The sequence below is a fragment of the Myotis brandtii genome, unplaced genomic scaffold, assembly GCF_000412655.1.
Source record: "Myotis brandtii unplaced genomic scaffold, ASM41265v1 scaffold57, whole genome shotgun sequence".
Classification (NCBI taxonomy): domain Eukaryota; kingdom Metazoa; phylum Chordata; class Mammalia; order Chiroptera; family Vespertilionidae; genus Myotis; species Myotis brandtii.
The window spans coordinates 1,398,879-1,417,466 of record NW_005370133.1 but is presented as its reverse complement, the minus strand read 5'-3'; the positions used below and the strand labels follow the sequence as shown (position 1 = coordinate 1,417,466).

Here is an 18,588-nt window from a genome sequence, read left to right as displayed (position 1 = left end):
GGCTTGGGGGACAGTTGTTTTTTTTTGGGGGGGGGGGGGAGGTAGTGAGGGCGGCATCAAGCACCCACTCTAGAGCGCACCAGACGCCCCGGAGTCCAGCACCGAGTCCCCGGACCCTCGGAGAGCTGGGCAGAGGGTCGCCAGGAGTGTGTCTCGAATAGGAGGGAAGCTATGGGATCGGGTGGTTTTCGAGTTTGCGAGACTTGGGTGGGTTTGGCCCCGACGCCACTTGGGAAGTTCAAGTTTGGGGGCTCCTCTCCAGGTCCCCACGGTTTGCGGTGCCGCGTCCCAGGACACCCATGGGCAGGGCCGGGAGCCGCTGGCGGGGTCCGGAGCAGTGCCCTGCGCTCTGACACCTTCCTCTCTCTGCCCCCTGCCCGCGCTCCAGGTTAGCTTTATACGTCTACGAGTATTTACTGCACGTCGGAGCACAGAAATCTGCACAGACCTTCTTGTCAGAGGTGAGTGGGACTCCCCCCGTCCTCCAATTTCTAGACACCCCTTCCTCCCCACTCTTCTGAGAGCCTTTGTTTTCAGGAGCAGCCACTGTGGCCACCATTTTGAATTTTTATCACCTTTTGGCATTTATTGTTAGTTGGTCTTCACAGCCTTTTGGCTCCAGGAAGCCCCCGGCCCACCCCTTCCCTCTGCTCCTCTAAGCGATCTCTGCTCTCTCCTCTCTAGATTCGATGGGAAAAAAACATCACGTTGGGCGAACCACCTGGGTTTTTGCATTCGTGGTGGTGGTAAGTTTGTGTGATAGTTTTGTGTGTGTTTGTTTTGTCTGGTCCCAGTGAACAAAGGCGGGAGCCAGGAGCAGACCCCACCAAGCCTTCCCCTCCGGGGTGCACGGAGCGGGGCACTCAGAGCAGGACGGTGTGAACAGGGCAGAAGAGGCTGCTGCCTGAAGTTTTTGCCTCCTCTCTCCCCTCCTATTGAGAGCCTACTAAATCATGCCTGGTGTTTGGATAGAAACTCCTTACTTTTCCATCTCACTCCTGGCCACTAGGCAGGCTCAAAAAACCTTGAAGGATTTTTGTCAATTCTGCATGCTGCTTTAATTAGAGGGAGTGGGGGTGGGGTGGGGTGGAGGGGGATACCAGGTCTGTTTTACAACTGGCCTATCCTTTCTTTTTTTCTTTTACTATGAACTCAAAACAGAGAGAGAGAGAGAGAGAGAGAGAGAGAGAGAGAGAGAGACCATTGTGGCCTTTTCCAGGCACCCTGAGAAAAAGCAAGAAGGGGGGTGCAACTTCCTTTAAAGATACTGATTCAGACTGACTGGACCTTCCTCTCCTCTGTGGGCTCCCCCTCCCAGCATCCCTAAAACCACAAAGTTTCATTTTACTGAAAAACCTTAACTTGTCGCTGTCGACCTCACAGAGCACCCTTAGTTGGTCGTTGGGGGCTCTCTTATCTGTGACCCTCCCCCAGGCCCCTGGGTCCTGCTGGTGTGGGACCCCCTCTGTCTGGTCTTAGGTTGCCTGCAGGCTGAAGGGAGGCTTAAGGTCAGGGGGAGCCAGTTGGGAGCCGGTTGCTGTGGAGGAAGACCTGGATGTTTTGTGTGACTGATCGGTGCGGAGTCTTTGACATCCTTTTGAAAAGGAAAAGAGAGCAGAGGGGCTTTGATATTTTGGTGGAGTTCAGGAAAATGGAGTGCCATGTCTTGGGATCTTAGCGCGTGTACCTGACCGCCAGCTCAGGTTACTGTTTCAGGTCGCTTTGAAATGAAGGGGGATGAAGTGTCTGTTCTACCTTGTGCAGGGGAAATGAGTTTTTCATGACTTCAGCCAACCTCGGGACTGCCCAGTGTTGGAGGCATTTGGTGTGGCAGAAGGATTCGACCTGTTGGAGTGGGTGATGGGTTTTCTGTGGTGGTTTTTGGAGAGGCGTGTGGATTGGTGTGACGGGCCTGACCATTAGAAACCTAGGGTTGTGAGTAAAAGTTACTTAGAAGGGACTGGGGAGTTTGTAATGTTAGAAATCTTCGGCGTGTGGAGGAGTTAATCAAATATGTGCAGCTTTAGAGGGCAGAAAGGAATGTTCTCGAGCCCCCCCTCTGCGCTAGACGAAGTCCCGATTTTCCTGTTCTATCCATAATCTTCCTGAAACGGCTCCCGCCTTGCCTGTGGTTCTGGGCTCAGGTCGTGGTCTTGTTAGAAAGTGCCTCGTGATTTGACACTGAGCAGATGACCACGGCCTTCGGGGTGGGAGGAAGTGGTGGAGCTGATCCAGAGAGGGCCGTGCTGTGTCGTTCATACACCTTGAGTGAGATGCTTGCCTGATGACTGGCAGGGCTGCGGCTGAGATGGTTCCTTCTGTGCTGGCTGTTGGCAGCAGGGGCAGGAGCACTGTAGGAGGAATCAGACTTCTGCGCTGGTGCCCATTTTACCCTTCAGTTCCTTTCCACCCCTGGGCCTTGGAGAGGGTTTCCAAGGCCTCATGTTAAGGCAGTGACGACCCTGTGTTTGCAGAGGGTTTTACTGGTCGGTAAAGGACTTGTACGTATGCTCTCATTTAATACGAAGAGTTGGAGGGGGATGAGGCTGGGATAGCTCCCGCCCCACCCCCTCCACATCCCTCCTTTGCTGGACCGGTGGGTAGGTGCCTCTTTGAGGAGGGCTCTCTATTTCAATATGAAAGGACGAGATACCTGGTTGACCTTTGGCTAACTGATACTTGTTCTTTGGTTGGGTGGGGTGAAGTGGTTCTTGCATAAGAATAACTTGGGGGAGGGCCTGGCTGGGAGTGGGGGTGAGGTCCAGCAGAGTGGGGGTATGGGCTCCTGGATTAAGAACCTGTGGGTTTCCTTTATGGGCAGAGTCACCCAGTTTGCTATGCTTATGAATCATAGTCCTGACTTTGGCAATTTAACCTTTTGACTAAATGCAACCATTTGGGGTTAGGGGTGCGACAAAAGGAGCACATACCAGACGCCGGGATTCTCATACAGATTCCTACCTGTCTGCCTGGGCATCCAGGGGTGGGTTGTACTAACGTGTCTGAGCTTCAGTGCTCCCTGTCTGTATAAAGTGGGGGTGAATCTCCTGTCTGAAGCACTGTGGTCGTCACAAGCAGAGTCTTAAGTGTAAGGCATTTAGCACACAGTAGGTGCCTGATAAATAAGAACTATTACTCTTATTACAAATAGCTGGTTTGCTACAAGAGGGGTTAGGTCCATTTTGTTTTCTAGGCCAACTTTGCCCAATGAAAGCTGGAGAAGAGGGGGTTGAGCCTTGGGGAGACGTGGTGCTGTTAACACTGAGCATTGTGCACTTGCCGTTGTGTACACAAGTCATAATTAGTAATCTGATCTTATTTTATTTTCAACTTGCAGCGTATTTTGGGACCTTTACTGTGCAGCTCCTGAAAGGCGAGACACTTGTGAACATTCAAGTGAAGCAAAAGCCTTTCATGATTACGTGAGTAACAAAATTTTAATCCTGGCAATAATTACAGGGTTGGATAGCTCTAACTTCTTTAGGACCAAAAGCAAATACACAGCCAATTGGCAGTGGGTTTTGTTTTCTCCTTGCCTTTCTTCTCTGCCCACCTCCTTGCTGCCCTCGCCCTGTGCCCTCCTCCCAGCCCCGTTCTAACTTGGTGAATGGTATTTCATAATGTTGTAATTATGCAAAAGTGTGTGTAGATACCTATCTGAAGAATTAAATGGCGTTGAGCAGGGCTCAACCATGTGCGGTTTATGTTCAGAATGGACAGTTAACTGGGAATGGACTGAGCCTCTTTGGTGTTGGTTTAAGAAAAAACGGACCACAGCCAAAAAGAAAAATAAAGCAAATAGGAAATTTGTGTTTTGGAGTAGAAGGGGTGTTGAGTGAGAATCTGGTGAAATGGACTTTCGCATTACTCTCCAGGAAGTGATCTTTGAAATTATGTTTTGGGTGTTTGTTTTATGTTTGTTTTGGTGGGGGGCTCATGTTGTGTCTACTGAGATGATGGATACTTTGAAGTCCTTGGCTAGTCCATAATCCTGTGTTCAAAATATTGTTATGAACATATTTAATGTCATCACATTGTAATGCTTTCTGTTCTATCATTCACCGTCTACCTGGATGAGTTTTTTGAAATGTATGAGATGCTTATAGGAGAGATGCCTGCCCCATGTCCCATCATACATGGCAGCCCCCTAAAAAAAAAAGGGCTCCAAATCTGGCTTGGTGTCAGACATTCTGATCAGATGAAACAGGTTAGGATCTTCTGGGGGGAGATGGAAATATCTGAAGGTCTTCCCAGCCTCCTTTCAGTCTGCTTTCATTGGCCTTGCAGAAGGTTAAGTGTATGTGTGCGTGTGTGCGTGCGCGCATGCTCACACACGCACGTAAGAGGCGGTCTATTTTTGTCTTACGCTTCTGCATGAAGTGGAAGGAATAGTCCCCAAACTCTGGGGCATGGAAGTTGGTTTTCTGAACGTCACCGGGGCCCACCCCCTTGGCCAGGCCATGGTGTCCCCTGCGTGCAGAGTTTGAAACTGGTCTAGGAGACCAGAACCCATCTGGTTGAGTTTCACAAGTGGGCAAATCCCATTACTGTGAATATCTTTATGGTGAAAATTTTCCCTGTAACACGAGGAGTTAGAGGCTCAGCTGGAGGCGGCCTGGATTTGAGACTATTCAATGTGATGAAATTCTGCCGTGACTGAAAAGTCAGTGCCCTTGGAGTGGAGTGCCGAGGAAATTCACCAGCTCTCATGCCCTCTCCAGGGTTGAGAATGAGAAGCTGCCGAATGGTACTTACGGCCGAGCAAACTTTTCGTAGTGAAAGGTGAGGTGACTCGTTCCCTTGTGATGTGGTTCTGGGAACATCCAGGAGCTGGAGGTTGGAGGAGGAGGCTAAGAGGTGCATTAGTCATAGAAAAATAGTTGGTGAATTTGACCTTTCCACCTAGCAAAAGTCTTGTGCTTTAAACAAAAAACTATGGACAGCCAGTTCCTGTGTGGCCAGTCTTCTACTGCTATGCAAATGGTTTTATTTTAGAGTCGTTGTGATGTGGTTCTGGGAACATCCAGGAGCTGGAGGTTGGAGGAGGAGGCTAAGAGGTGCATTAGTCATAGAAAAATAGTTGGTGAATTTGACCTTTCCACCTAGCAAAAGTCTTGTGCTTTAAACAAAAAACTATGGACAGCCAGTTCCTGTGTGGCCAGTCTTCTACTGCTATGCAAATGGTTTTATTTTAGAGTCGGGGGGATGGGTAGGTGTGCCTATTTCAAGCCAATCTCTTGATATAGGTGACGGTGCTACCTTTTGAAGCTGTCTTTCAGAGAGGCTAATGATTTTTAACGGCGTTTAGCGCTCTAGTAAGTAATGTGAGACCCTCTTTGGCAGTTTGTGGTTCCGTCTGCCACCTTGAAACGGTATGGTGGTTGGGAAACTTGCATGGGTTTGCTCCCAGTAGTTTGTTAAGAAATGACAGCAGAATTGTGGTAGTGATTTCTGAAGTTGGCAGAGGCATTTAGAAGACGCCAGCAAGAGGCCCGGGATTTGCAGATTTTAGGGTCCAAACCCTTTTTCTTGGATTGGAATCCACCTGTGGCCCAAGAGAAAGTCAGATTGAGTGGGAGGAGGGATGAAGTGAGGAATGGGAACAGGAAAGGAATGTCTCTTTTGTGAAGGAGTTAAAGAGGTAGCATTGAGTTGCTGGGAAGACGAAGAAGCAAATGGAAAATTAAGAACTATTTAAGAAAATTAAGAAAAGGAACTCTTACCGTCCTCAAATCTTCATGTGTTCCTGCATTCCCATGGCTACCATCGAGTTAGTGCATATTTGTTGCTGCTAGAATTATTGCCGTAGTCTCTTTTCTGGACTCTTGTCTGGAACGCATGCTTCTCTTACACATTCACATTCCGTCCATCTTTTATGTTCTCTGTCGTGGAGGATTTTCAGGATAGTTTTCTGTACACTCTGATTGCTCCTTAATCTCAATGTCTATAAAAAACCACCTATACAAAGCCTTTGTTGGCGGCTTTCCATGTGCTGGGCCCCTGTGCTGAGTGCTGTAGGTTCAGTGACCCTGGGAGAGAAGGCATGTTAACTCCATTTTGCAGGTGGAGAAACTGAGGCTCAGAGAGGTTCATTCACAGCTGGTAGGTGGTAGAATTAGGATCTAAGCTCAGGTCATAACTGACTCCAGAATTGGTTAGTTCTCTTACCCACCCACCCAGCAGCTCGGCCTCACAGGCCATGGCAACACCTACTAGTATTCTGACTAACTTCTCATTCAGGGTTGTCTTTGCAACCACAGCTTGTTAATCTTTTCCATGCCAGAGACCATTCATCCACAGAGCTATTCATTTCTGTAGCTCACAATACCTTGCACACAGTAGGCATTCATGCTAATTAAATGAAGGAGTAAGGAACTACATCGGAAAGGAAAAATAGGTACTTTGGGGTCAGTAAGTAACCTGGTCTGGAACAGCCCATGGAACACTGGAGGGGTGTTCTTTTGGTGACTTCATTTTTGCTGGGTGATCTTGAGCCAGGTAATTTAATGTGGGTTCACTCGTTACCTTAAATCTTTATAGAAGATGAAGTGCAGTATAAATAAGAGTGTGCAGTAACTGGCCTTTCGTTTTTGATCAAGGAGATTCAGAGATTCTCATGGTTTGTGGGGGAGTCGGTGTGGCCCAGGTACCAGGTTGGGGCCTCGATGGGTAGTAAGTAGTAAGTGCTTGATGGGCAGGGACGCGGAGTGCGTACCTGATTCTCGAAGGGCCAGAGAGGACCTCTGTCCGTCGGAAGATGCTGGCCTCGGCTCATGGATGGAAGTAAGTGGTTTTGTGTTCTGGCAGGTTGTTGATGGATCAGGGTGAACTCAAAGGCTCTGCTCAGGCCAAGGCCAGGCGATCGGGCCTGGAGTGAGCCAGATGACTCAGCGGGGAGGGGGTTTAAATTTTCTCTGAATTGGTGAGTTTTTATTTGAGTCACCATCTATTTTCTCCCACACATCTGGCAACTTCGGGTTTCTTGGCTCATTGTTCATAAGCCCGAGTGCCCTGATGCTGACCACGTATAACGTGGAACACTGGGGGACTTGGTGCCCCGAGTGGACTTTATTGAGAAATTGATTTGTCTATAGTCAGAAGAGCCCTGAGGCCATGGAGGAGGCTCGCAGGGACCCTGCCTGTCGTTTCCTTGCTGTTCCCCTCTGGCTGGAGCAGTGGTTCTGAGAGTGTTGGTGAAAGCCCGTGAGGTCCCATTGGGCTTTCTTAGACTTTTGTCTGGTTCTGGCCTTTGTGGAGCAGACACTCCCAGTTGCCAATGGTGTCTCTCACTGCGGGCCCAGGGGGGTCCTGGCGACCCTCTTCACAGGATCTGTGTGGTTGGTAGAAGTGCCTTTGGTGTCCTCTCAACCACCAGCAGTCCTTCCCCTTCTTGTGGGAGCTAATTTTGTGTTTTCCTTTTCGAGGCAAGAAATGAATGGAGCAGATAAGGCCCTGAAGCGGAAGGTGCTAAAGAGCAGTGATGGTTTCATGCACAGCTCTCATGCTGCTGTACTTTTCATAGTGCTTTTTCAATATGTGGTTGTGGTTTGGCCTCACCGCTGCCTGTTGGTCAGGTTTTATTAAGGTCTCATCCCCATTTTACAGATGAAGAAACTGAGACTTGGGGTTTAGATGCTTTGTCAAAGGGCCTGTAGCCAGGCAGTGGAGGGAAGATGCTTGCTTTTGACTCAGAGTGTGCCCATACCTGTTCACTGAAGAACTGAATTTAGCAGAGAATTAGGCTGAAGTTCCTGAGGGGTGAATTGCAGCGTCCCTGGCAGAGGTACCTGAGCTCTGGGAAGGGAGTTTGTTACGGTGCACTGGCTCTTTTGGCTGGGAAATGTGATAGAAGCTATGGCCTTTCCTTCCAGAGAATGCATGTTCCTCACAAAGGAGACTTTGTACATGACTTCAGGAGGTTCACGGGCTGCTGCCCCAAATTCCAAACCCCTCTGTGATCCCCAGTGAGGAACTTGGGCGTGTAGTGGACATGGAGTCCCATGACCTTGCTAGTCTTAAGCCTTAGTTTCCCTACTGAGGACCTTGTCATTGGGAACCCCTGAGCTCCCTTACCCCTGTGCTCCCGCCCAGCTGTGACCCCTGTGACCCCTGTGACCCCCTCCACCCTCTGCTGGGAACCTGTCTCTGCAGGCGGGTTGGTTACGAGTCCTGGGCGTGCATGCGAGTGGAGGTATTTGTGGCTCAGTGGCAGGGGTCCAGCGTCCTTGGTGGGTTTGAAATAGCCAAGTGATATTTGAGAGGGTTCTCCTTGGATGTGCTGAGCTGAGGTTCCTGCCAGGCAGGGAGTGTCCACGCCTGCCAGAGCCTTTGGGAGCAGGGGCACGCCAGGGTGGCCGGGCGGCCGCAATGGGAGGAGAAGGCCGCAGCTGGGCTCTGGGTAGCTGGGGGAGCGCCGTCCCCCGTGATAAGCCAGGGTAGCTGTCTGCCCAGAGGTCCTGACAAGTTCACGGCGTTGCCTTTGGCTCTGACCCTTGGCACCCTTGTGTGGCAGATTATGAAAACAAAACGTACACAGTTGTTTCTTTCCTCTCTCCCTTTGCAGCTTAGACTTCGGGTTGCATCCTTTCTTCGGGCTCCCACCCCCATTTGCTGCAAGTCCTCTTAACCCCCCGGAGCCTGCCAGACTCCTCCATCGGTAGCTAATTAAACACTAAATGAGTAACTGGAATTGCATTTTGCCAGAACCCAGGCAATGCAGCCACTTTAATGGGTTTCAAGTGGCAGCAAGACCCCAAATTGCAAATCTTTGCCCTTTATTTTAAGGCAGGAGTGGGGCGGGGAGAGTGGTGGGGACCCAAACAAAGTTTTTGGCAGTGGTCACTTCATTTGAACTCCAAGACCAGCCGTGCGCACCAGTCTTTGCATAATGCCATCTTTGTTAGCTGAGCATTTGCAAACTTGGACCGAGAGCCAGCTCTGTGCCAGCCCCGGCTCTCCCTGCAGCGTCCCTTAGGCTGTCTTAATTTTCCAAGGGAAGCAGGTTCTCTGGTGGGGACTTGAGGCCAGAGCCGCCTTGCCCCCTTTCCTCGACCTTCCCACCTCCGTGTGTGAGTGTGTGTGTGCTTAAGTATAAGAGGGAGAAGTGGAAGGGAGGTGTGTGTGCTTGAGGGCCTGTCAGCCAAGGTAACAGAGATGTTACACTAGCTGTAGCCTATATCATAGTGTCTAGGGTTTAGAGTATTTAGAAAAATTAATCTTTTTTAGCTTGGTAATAATTCTGACCACGGCACAAGTACATTAGACGATTCACATAAACTTCTTTAATACATGTTGCTGGGAGCTTACAGCAAATGGACAATAATGACTGTTTGTTTTTGATTCGCCAGGGTAATGGGGTTTCCTGTAGCCTTGGTGAGATGAGTTTTAGGAATGTTTCTCGCTGTGCTATGCTTTTATTTCCCTGAGCCTCGAATCCTCTGGATTTGAAGGGTTTGGGCTCTGACTGGCAGCTGGGATGCATACCTGAACTCCAGTTCTCACTCTCGTTTCCTGGCAGGGCAGACTTTCAAACACTCAGTTTTCCCATCTGTAGAATGGGGAAATGGTGATCCCCTACTATGGTGGTTGTTTCTCTGTGGCTAGTACTTGGTGATTTTGTTTCCTTTCTCTTTACAGCCTTAAAGGACCCCCCCCCCAAATTTTAATATCATGGAGAAAATCGCATATTTTTCTGGGAGAGCAAGTTGACCGTAGGGAACTGGACACTTGAATTTCTCAGTGATGCTCTCTGATGCCCTGACATGTTGTGGAGTCCTCCCTCCATCCCAACTGTCTTGTCTCACCTCCACACCCCTGCACGGGGCAGAGCAGGCTCGTGCCACAGGCTGGTACTGATAAATGCTCCCCTGAGGTGTCTACACGCCTTATCTGTGTTGGACAGAGTGGTCCTGTCCCACTCCCACATGTAGCTGCCACAGAGCTAGATGGTGAGACCCAGAGAGCTGGCGACTTGGCCTCAGCAGAAATCTGACTTAAAATTTCTGCTTCATACCACTTGTTAGCCGGGGTCGGGGCGGGGGGGAGGGGGGCTTCACTTCTTGAGGTCCATCCTCTCGACTGTGAAACAGGTGCAAAGGATTGTCCTTGCTCAGCCAGCCTGCGTGGGAGTTGCTGGGAGGAAGGCCCGGGAAGCTGTTGTGCAGGGAAGTACCATGGCAGTGTTGATAGGGATGAGCAGGTTCGAAGCCCCTGGGTTGGGGTCTTGTCCTTGTCTTCTTTGTGTGTGTGCTGCCCTGGCCGGCCTTGGGCGTCCCCTGACTTTCTGATTGAGTGCGGAATTCCAGAGAAGGGTCTAAAGGAGAAGGGGGGCTTGAGAAAGGTGCGTGGGACAAACTGGTTCTGGGTGCGTTGGTTGCTTTCTCTTTCCACTTCCTAGGGTGAGCTTTAGGCCGTGGTCAGCTGGCCCCCAGACAAGGAGCAGAAGACACTGCCGAATGTCAGGGTGTTGATTTAGTTCCATCATTGAGTGCCTGCTCTGCTCACTGTCCTGTTGAAGAGACCGATGTAGCTCAGGATGTGATAAGTGCTTAAACACACTTGTGCAGAACGATCTTGGTCTTTGGAGGGATGGATGCAGAGAGTCAGGACAGGTCACAGGAGTCGGTACGCAGTCCCACCCTGGGAAATACGTTCAATGCAGGGTTTCAGGTGATGGAACCAGAGGTCACCTAGTCATCTTGCAAGTAGGCAAATGGAGGCCCAGATTCGAAAGACGCACCCCCCCCCCCCCCCCCCCCCCCGCCCCGCCTGAGGTCACCTGCAAACCCCATCAGGGTCCTGGACTCTTACTTTTGCCCTGTGCTGCCTTGCTGCACTTACAAGCTGTGCAAAGTGGACACCTTAATTAGCCTGTCTGTGCCTCAGTTTCCTTAGGCCAAATGGGGGTAATAAAGTATACCTGCCTCATGAGGTTGTCATGAGGATTCAATGAGTTACATACACACACACTACATATAGCGCCTGACGCAGCGTAAGTGCTATATCAATGTGCTATCATTCTTATTATCTCACTTGTATGAATCCCGACTCTCTGATGGCCAAATAGGGGACAGGAGCAGGGGTTTCGGGGTGGGAAGTGTGAAACATGAACCACCGTTGGCTTGCTCACATGTTGATTAGCTCTCTGGGTCCCTGGGTTTGCGTCCACCTTCTTCAGGCATACTCGTGCACGTGTGGCTGCCCCTGGCCAGCACCTGGCCCGTGCTGTTCAGTGTCCCGTTTTTCTCCTCTTCCAGCCCCTTCCCTTGCTCTCGGAGTCCAGAACTGTGCCCAGCCCCTCTGACCCTTCCCTTTGGTCCCTGCTTGGTACTGCACCACCTGAGATGGGTTTCTTGCACCCTTGCCAGTCAGCCCTCTGTAAAGCAGGTAGTGTGGCTGCCTCCACCAGGCCTGTCAGCACCACCCTCTTGGGAACACCCCCTTTTCTCCTTTTTTCCCCCCCAAGAACTTTGTGTCTTTCTTACTCACTTGCTACTTGCTGCCCGGAAGGAGAGTGATTTGGGGTCCGGGTTGTATCTCTTTCCTTCCTCCTTCTAGATGGGAAGTTCCTGAGGACAGAGCCCTTACCTTCATCCCTGTCTGTCTCCCCCGTTCCTGGGGCCTCTTGCAGAGTCTTGAATAAACCCCCAGGTTGGGGAGCTACACGCTGGGCCTTGAGAAATGAGAAAGGTTTGATCCCTGCCCAGGGATCAAGCGTGTTAAATACACATGTTAATTGAGATGGACATGTGGCTCATGGTAACTTAGTGTTTTTGCAAACTGAGTTGTGACCCGTTAGTGCCGTGTGAAATCAGCTTAGTGGGTCAGATTGGCCATTACAGAAAACGAAACAACTGTATCACAGAAAGTAAACATAAGTATTAATTTGGGAAACTTGTTTCCAGTGATTTATGTGCGCCTGTAAACGAACGATTGACATGTGCCCTGGGTTGTGGTGTGAAGTTTGCCTTATTGTGGGGCTCAGTCTAAACTCAGAAAGCCACGGGCCTGGCGAGGCTGAGGTCGAATCTTGGGACCTACAGGTTGGGTGACTGAGGCGAGGTGATGAGCGATTGCTGACCTCAGTTCCCTGATCTGTAACAAGGAGGGAATCGGCCCCACCTCCTAGGGTTCTTGAGAGGGTCGGCTCCCCATCTTGCTTCCCGAGTGGTGCCTGGGGGAGCTCCGCACCTCTGCCTCTGGTATTTCCTGCCGTGTTGCTGGGGCGTTGAGCAGGTGTGGACGGTGCTCAGCAGATGCTTGCCAAATAAGCAGTAGCTCGTAGCTCCCACTTGAAGTCTGCAGCTTGTCCCCGCTGGCTGGCCTTGGGCAGCTACTCCTGTCTGCCTGCCCTTGAGGAAGAGGGGTTCCCCGGCCCCCTGTGGAGGGTGTTGTCTGAACATCTGCAGAGCTCAGGCAGTGGCCACAGCAAGAATCTTGAGAATAGGTCTCAGGGCAGGCATCCTGTCTGACCCAGGTGGGCCCAGCCTCCCAAACTCCCTTTCCCCCCTGGGTGACAGCTGTTTGCGTAGCTCCCAGGCAGGCTTTGTATCCCCTGCTCTTTGTGTGTTTGGGTGAAGCGCCTGACATTTCACTTCTGTTTCACAGTCCTCTGACCTTAAGAAGCACGGCTGCTCCCTGCGGCCTCTGTCTGAGGTTTTCTTCTGATCCTTCTCTCCCCGTCACAAAAGGCTGTTTGAGAAAGCAGGCTCGGGGGTGGCAGACGTCCCCGCGCCTGGGATGTTAGCTGCAGCCTTGCCAGCTCTCCTGGGATGGACAGAGCGTGGCTTTGCAGACTGGCCTGGAGCAGCGGCCGGTTGTTGGGCCGTGCGTCCTGCTTGCTTGCTGTGTGTGCTGGTCGGTGATGGGGACTAAAGCCGTGTCATGGACAGTGCACAGAATTTGGACTTTCAGATGGGCTTGGGTAAGTCATGTGGTCCCTCGGAGCCTTAGTTTGTCTGCCTATGATACAAAAATACGGAAAATAAGGCCTCACTTTTTTTTTTTTTTTTTTTTTTTTGCTTCAAGCTTCTTTTTGAAGTCGGGTGAGAGCAATTGAAAATCCTTTGTAAGTTGTGGTCCCCATTTGAGAAGGCCATTTTAAATGTGAACAGGCCATCAACTCATAGAAATGTATGTAACAAAGGAGCCTGTCTATTTGCAGATAGGGAAACTGAGGCCTGGAGTCAGGTGGCAACATGGCAAGTCTGTGGCTGGATGGGCTCCTGATGCCCTGGGCAGCCACTGACGTTCGCAAACCTCCACTTAAGAGGCTGGCGCCTGGGCCTGTGCCTGTGCCACCCGTCAGGAATTTTGCAGCTTTCTTTGGGAGATGCCCTGGGCTTCCCGTGGCTTTGGCCACCCGGCCTGTGCTGAGGGGGCAGACGGCCCAGCGGGCAGGCCTGGTGTCGGGCGTGTGCACACTGCCCTTCTTTTCTTGCTGTCTTTTAGAAGGCTTCCAGTAGAAAATGTTATCCTCTCTCTGGAGGCCCTGGCTCTTGGCAGCGCTGCCCGCCAGATCCCGCTCGGCGAGCCCACTTGTGTTACATGAGGCAGCGCCTGGTCCACAGCTGCGGATCTCCGGGCTGGTGAGCTGCTTCAAAAGGGGATTTTACAGCATGACAGGGAATTTCAGCCACCGCGTTATCTCCGAATTGGCCAATTGATGGTTTCAGCAGAGCATTTCAGCATCGGGGAAGTCAATACAATTTGAGTTAGTTGTGATGGCTGCCACTTTAAATACCTCAGTGAATTTCTGTCAGCGAGCGAATGCGTGGAATAGGGAATTGCAGAAAACTTGATCACCAGAGTGCTTCAGTCGATTCTGACCCCAAGCTACAGAAAATGAACTTAAATCTAGTTGACTGTCGCCACGTACTTTCTTTGGCATTATTTTGCTAGCAGCACCTTCATCAAAGGCAACTTGAAGAGATGAGACGAGGTAAACATCACGGTGTTTGAGTCTGGCCCCCGCGGTTAGGGAGCGCTGGTCTTCCATGGGACGTTGAGCCATTGGGACTCGGGGTGGTGGTTTCTTGCTAAGGGATAAATTACTAAACTATGGTGTTGTGGTTTAATAATAATGAACCCTTTATTTAATTAAGGAAACAGTTGTTTATTGAGCATCTACTGTGTGCCAAGACCTTTAAAAGTGTTTTTATTCCCTTCTTACCCTATTTGGGCAGTGTAGTGAACAGGATTTTCTTCCCATTTCATGGAGGAAGAACTGATAACAATAGCAAACAATTATGGAGTGCCAACTGTATGCCAGGCACTGTTCTAAGTGCTTTAGGTTTTATCTCAGGTCATACTCCAAACAGCCCTGTGGGTGAAGTCCCATTTTTCTGTTTTGCAGTTAAGGAAACTGAGGCACTGGAGGGATTCAGCACTGTTGAAGGTGAACTTAAACTAAAGTGCTCTTCACTACCCATCACGTTGCCTCCCTAAGAATTAATACCAGATTTGACATCTTTGTTCCCTAATTAATTGATGACCCACTGCCCAGCCTGGGGTGGTTTGATACTGGGACGAGGAAGACTAGGGTGGGAAGTGAGTCCTGAGGGGGAGGGGCAAGCCCATGCCCTGCCTGTGGGTCGTATGGTACCCTACCGGTGCTGTGCCCGGTGCTGTGCCTCTCCGCGGGCAGAAGGACTGGGCTGGTATTCTGTGACCTCACCCAGGAAGAAGACATCAGGCTTTGGACCCCTTAAACCTTAAAGAAGAGTTTCCCCATTTCTTCACTCCCAAGGCCTTCTTGTATTAATCCCCTACCACCCACTGTGGACTCCAAACAGATTGCATGCATTGAGTCACCATTCATTTTGATGAAGAAATAGGAACAACAAGCACTATATAGTTGCTGATAATAGAGCTTCTTATTAGCTCAGGGGAACCGATGTGAGCACACCAGTTTGGTGGAATTCCAGTTCAGAAGAAACATTGGGAATTCGGATTCCAATTCAGTTGAGGCAGACCTGATTCTTGCTGAGCTCAGAAAATACCAGCAATTCTCCAGGGTCCCTAAAAGTTTCAGGAGACCCGAGTCCACAGGCTGGGCACCTCTGGCTCAATGCCGTGCTTCTCACACCCATCTAGCAGTGTGTGTGTGTGTGTGTGTGTGTGTGTGTGTGTGTGTGTGTGTGTCGGGGTGGGGGAGGCGGTCCTTTTGGCTCTGTTCTGGGATGGCCAGGGGTGGGCTCTGTGGAGGGAAGTCCCTCATGATTTCCTGTGGGAGTCTGGAGGGTTGGAGGGCAGAGTTCCCACGAGGTCATCCACTGCAGAGCAGGCAGTGCAGGCAAGGCTTTTAGAAGCAGGACGGGTGGCCCAGGGGTGTGAGACTCTGAGTAGAAAGCTCCCATCTCGAGAGGGTGCTCAGAGTCCCCATCCCTACAGACTTGCAAAGGCACACACGTTCACTACTCACCTTTCTCAACCAAATTTCCCCACTCACTGGCTGTGTGACCTTTTCACTGGCCACTGTCTTCCTTCGGGGCCTCAATTTCCAAATGTGACACATGGAGACAGTGAGGGATACAGATGAGATTTCTGAAACAGCAGTGACCAGCATTTATTGCACATTTGCCCGGGGCAGGGGCTGTGCGTGCATATGGCGTTTAATCCCCCTAACTCCACAGGGCAGAGTCTGCTTTTTACCCTGTTCCTTGAATGCAGAAACTGAGGCTCAGAGAAGTGACCTCGTTAGCCCATGGTTACGAAGTCATCAAATAATGGAGTCAGGACTTGACTTGAATCCAGGGCCCGTCCCTTGAGCCAAACTGTTATTTTAAGAAACTTTTGGATGACTTTGCGAGATGGGGACCTTAGCGGGGAGATGCACCTCAAAAGTATTGGATCATTTTAGTAGAAATCTATAAATGTGTGTCTAAAAAAAAAAAAAAAGATGCGACAGTTTGCCTCCTAGTGAGATGAATGCAGATAAACCTGTTTTGACTGTTAACTTATTTTGTTGCTTAAAAGCCAGTGACATGTAGCATTGAATTTATTTCTCTTCACAATGTTTAAGTGTTTGCCACTTCTTGAGTGATGTGCGTGAATTTGGGAACTGCCTGTACTTTGGGAATGGAGGCCGCTGTGTGCACGCAAGGATTTTGCCTTGAGAGGGAGCTGAGGAAGGTTTGTGTGGCGCAGGCTGCAGCCGAGAAGTGGCTGGAGAGCCACGTGCGCACCTGTGTCTGAGGGAGTCGACGGAGCCACAGTTGCTCTGAAGTTGGGGTCACAGTGGAGAGCTGATCGCAGGAGTCTTTGTGACTGGAAGCCTAAATATTTATTCTGTTCTGTCCCTAATGAAAACAAATTGTCAACAGTTGTTCAGTAACTGACTAAATTAAAATCTGTAATTAGTCAATTAGATTAAAGAGTTGGCACAACCTGATTGTATCATGCTGGTTAGGTTATTAAGAGAAAGGGTGTGATTTTTAATTACTGAATGCTAATTTTGACAGTTTCAAATAGAAACAGACGTGTTTTTTCCCCCCTTTCCCTAATTCTGAATGGTTTGGAAAGTAAAGACACTCGATGTGTAAATTATGTTTTTTTGAAGGAAAATATTCCGAGAAGGCCCTTCTGTAGAGTAGCGGGGGATTTTAGTTAAGAGGCCACACTGGATTTCGGTGAAAGGGTTAGTTGGAAAGCCTTCCTTTTTTGAAGGGAGGATGGCCTGGCGTTTGGCAGCTTGGTTTTTGCTTTAAAGGAAAAGTTGATTTTAGCTTCAAGCAGTTGAGTCATTGAGTTAGAGTTCTTTCTAGGGTCTCGCTTAGTCTGCCACCTAAGGGGTTTTTCTGACCAACACCTAGTAAGCTATAGGCAATAGGAGACAGACTCAGTGAGGAAATAAACCACTGTGTGTATATTAAGTGTGGTGGGACCTCACACACTAGTGCAGGCGAATAACATCCAACTTTTTATAAAATATGGTCTTAGTCTCTGGGCAATCCAGCGAGAAGGACAGATGGGATGTGAATGTTCTTATGGCCTCTGCTTTAGGGCTGAGCAAAGTGAAGAAGAGCTGGGGAATGGGGAAGGGATGTCTGAGGTTTGGGGTGTTGGGAATGGAGGGTTGCAGATAGGCCGCAGAAAGAAGGGAATTTCTGTAGGTATGGTGCAGGGTGGACAGAGAGGAGAGGGGGGCATCTTGCTTGGGAGGAAGATGGGATCAAGAAGTAGGGCCAGTTTGTGGATTTAGAGGTATAGAAAGCCAGGCAGAGAATTGAGGATGGAATAGGGCAGGCCCGTTTGAATTGGAGCAAGTGCTCTTTCCATTTTGTGTTTCTGCGGGATGCCATGGTGTTGCCTCCCCTGAAAACATTGAAATATGGGTTATCCATATCCTTGGAGCTAGGGATAAGGAAATTTGAGCTGTTTCCAGCCACTCACCCCATGATACAGCCTGGGTCTCCTCATCTGCCAGAAGGGGCCTCCAGTCCCCTCACCCTCTTCCCACCTCCTGGGAGTTCATGATGGGTCAGCTCTAAGCTGGAAGGCACTGTGCACATGAGTCATTTTGTTTGGGGGGCCTTAGAAGAGGCCCAGGGGCCACTATAGGGAGGCCACCCAGCCCTCACTTCACCTCGCCAAAGTCCCGTGGGCAGCAAGAGGTTGAGACTCTTACCTCCAGGCCCTTGACTGCTGGGCTGTGGGCTCTTTACAACCCCTTGGGCAGCCTCCCAGTCTTGGGGAAAACTGCCCCAAACCTTGTGCCTCCGGGAGCCACACCCAACAGCTTTGTTGGTGTTAAAGCACAGGATCTATCTTCTGCTGGCTGTGTTTTCCAGGACACTTTTGGGAAGGAGCAGTTAAAATAGCCTCTTGCTTTCAAGATTTAACATTATAGTGGCTGGTCATCCATGGTTTTTTTTTTTTTAAAGGAAGCAACTTTGCTTTTTGTGTCTGGGTTCTAATCCCCTCTAGGCCTTTATTCATCGTGTACTCATAGGCCTCTGTGTCCTCATCTGTTAAATGGAGATTGCATTCAACTGGCAGTACTGTTTTGAGGTAATGATGCAGAGCATCCTAGAAGATGCCCAGTAAATATTTCGGAATGACCGCATGATAGGCTGAAAGATAGCCAGTGTTCTTGGGAAGAGGGTCTCTGCCTAGGGAGCTATACTGGGGTATGTTCAGGCACACGCGTAACTGAGAGGAGCAGAATAAAAAGCAGGAAGTATTTATAAGTGGTGGATTGGTATATATTCTGAATTTGGAATTCCTCTTTCGGACTCAGGATCCACAGCCAAGGTTAAAAAAACCCATGAGAGGTGGTGGTGGTGGTGGTGGGTGTTTGTGTGTGTCATGGCAAATAGAAGAAAGGAAGTGACAGCACTAGGAGAGAGTTTATTTTAAAAGCTTCCCCACTGATAGATTTGTAGCTCTGGGTACATAGGGAAGCTTGTAAAACTTGATTCATTTTCTTCCTGATGTCTGTTTTTGGTGGGGAGTCGAGGTGAGGACAGAGCCAGCCAAAGGAACCCAGCGCTTTGAGGTGAGAAGTGTTTGTCCCAGTGCACCCGCATACAGGGCCAGAGCAGTGTTCTCAGCCCTGCTCCCTGCCCCCCAAGGATCCTTCTCTTCCTG

General features: G+C 50.0%; 1 protein-coding gene across 1 annotated transcript in view; it reads left to right on the top strand.

Moving 5' to 3' along the window:
- Window positions 1-356: 356 nt before the first annotated feature.
- SSBP3 (single stranded DNA binding protein 3) overlaps window positions 357-18,588 on the top strand; it is a gene marked incomplete at its 5' end in the record, with an annotated part of 149,277 nt that continues 131,045 nt past the window's right edge. The window contains 3 exons of the mRNA XM_014549751.1: window positions 357-461; window positions 685-746; window positions 3,338-3,422. Coding sequence (XP_014405237.1) covers window positions 357-461; window positions 685-746; window positions 3,338-3,422 — 252 coding nt within the window. The remainder of the gene's footprint in view (window positions 462-684; window positions 747-3,337; window positions 3,423-18,588) is intronic.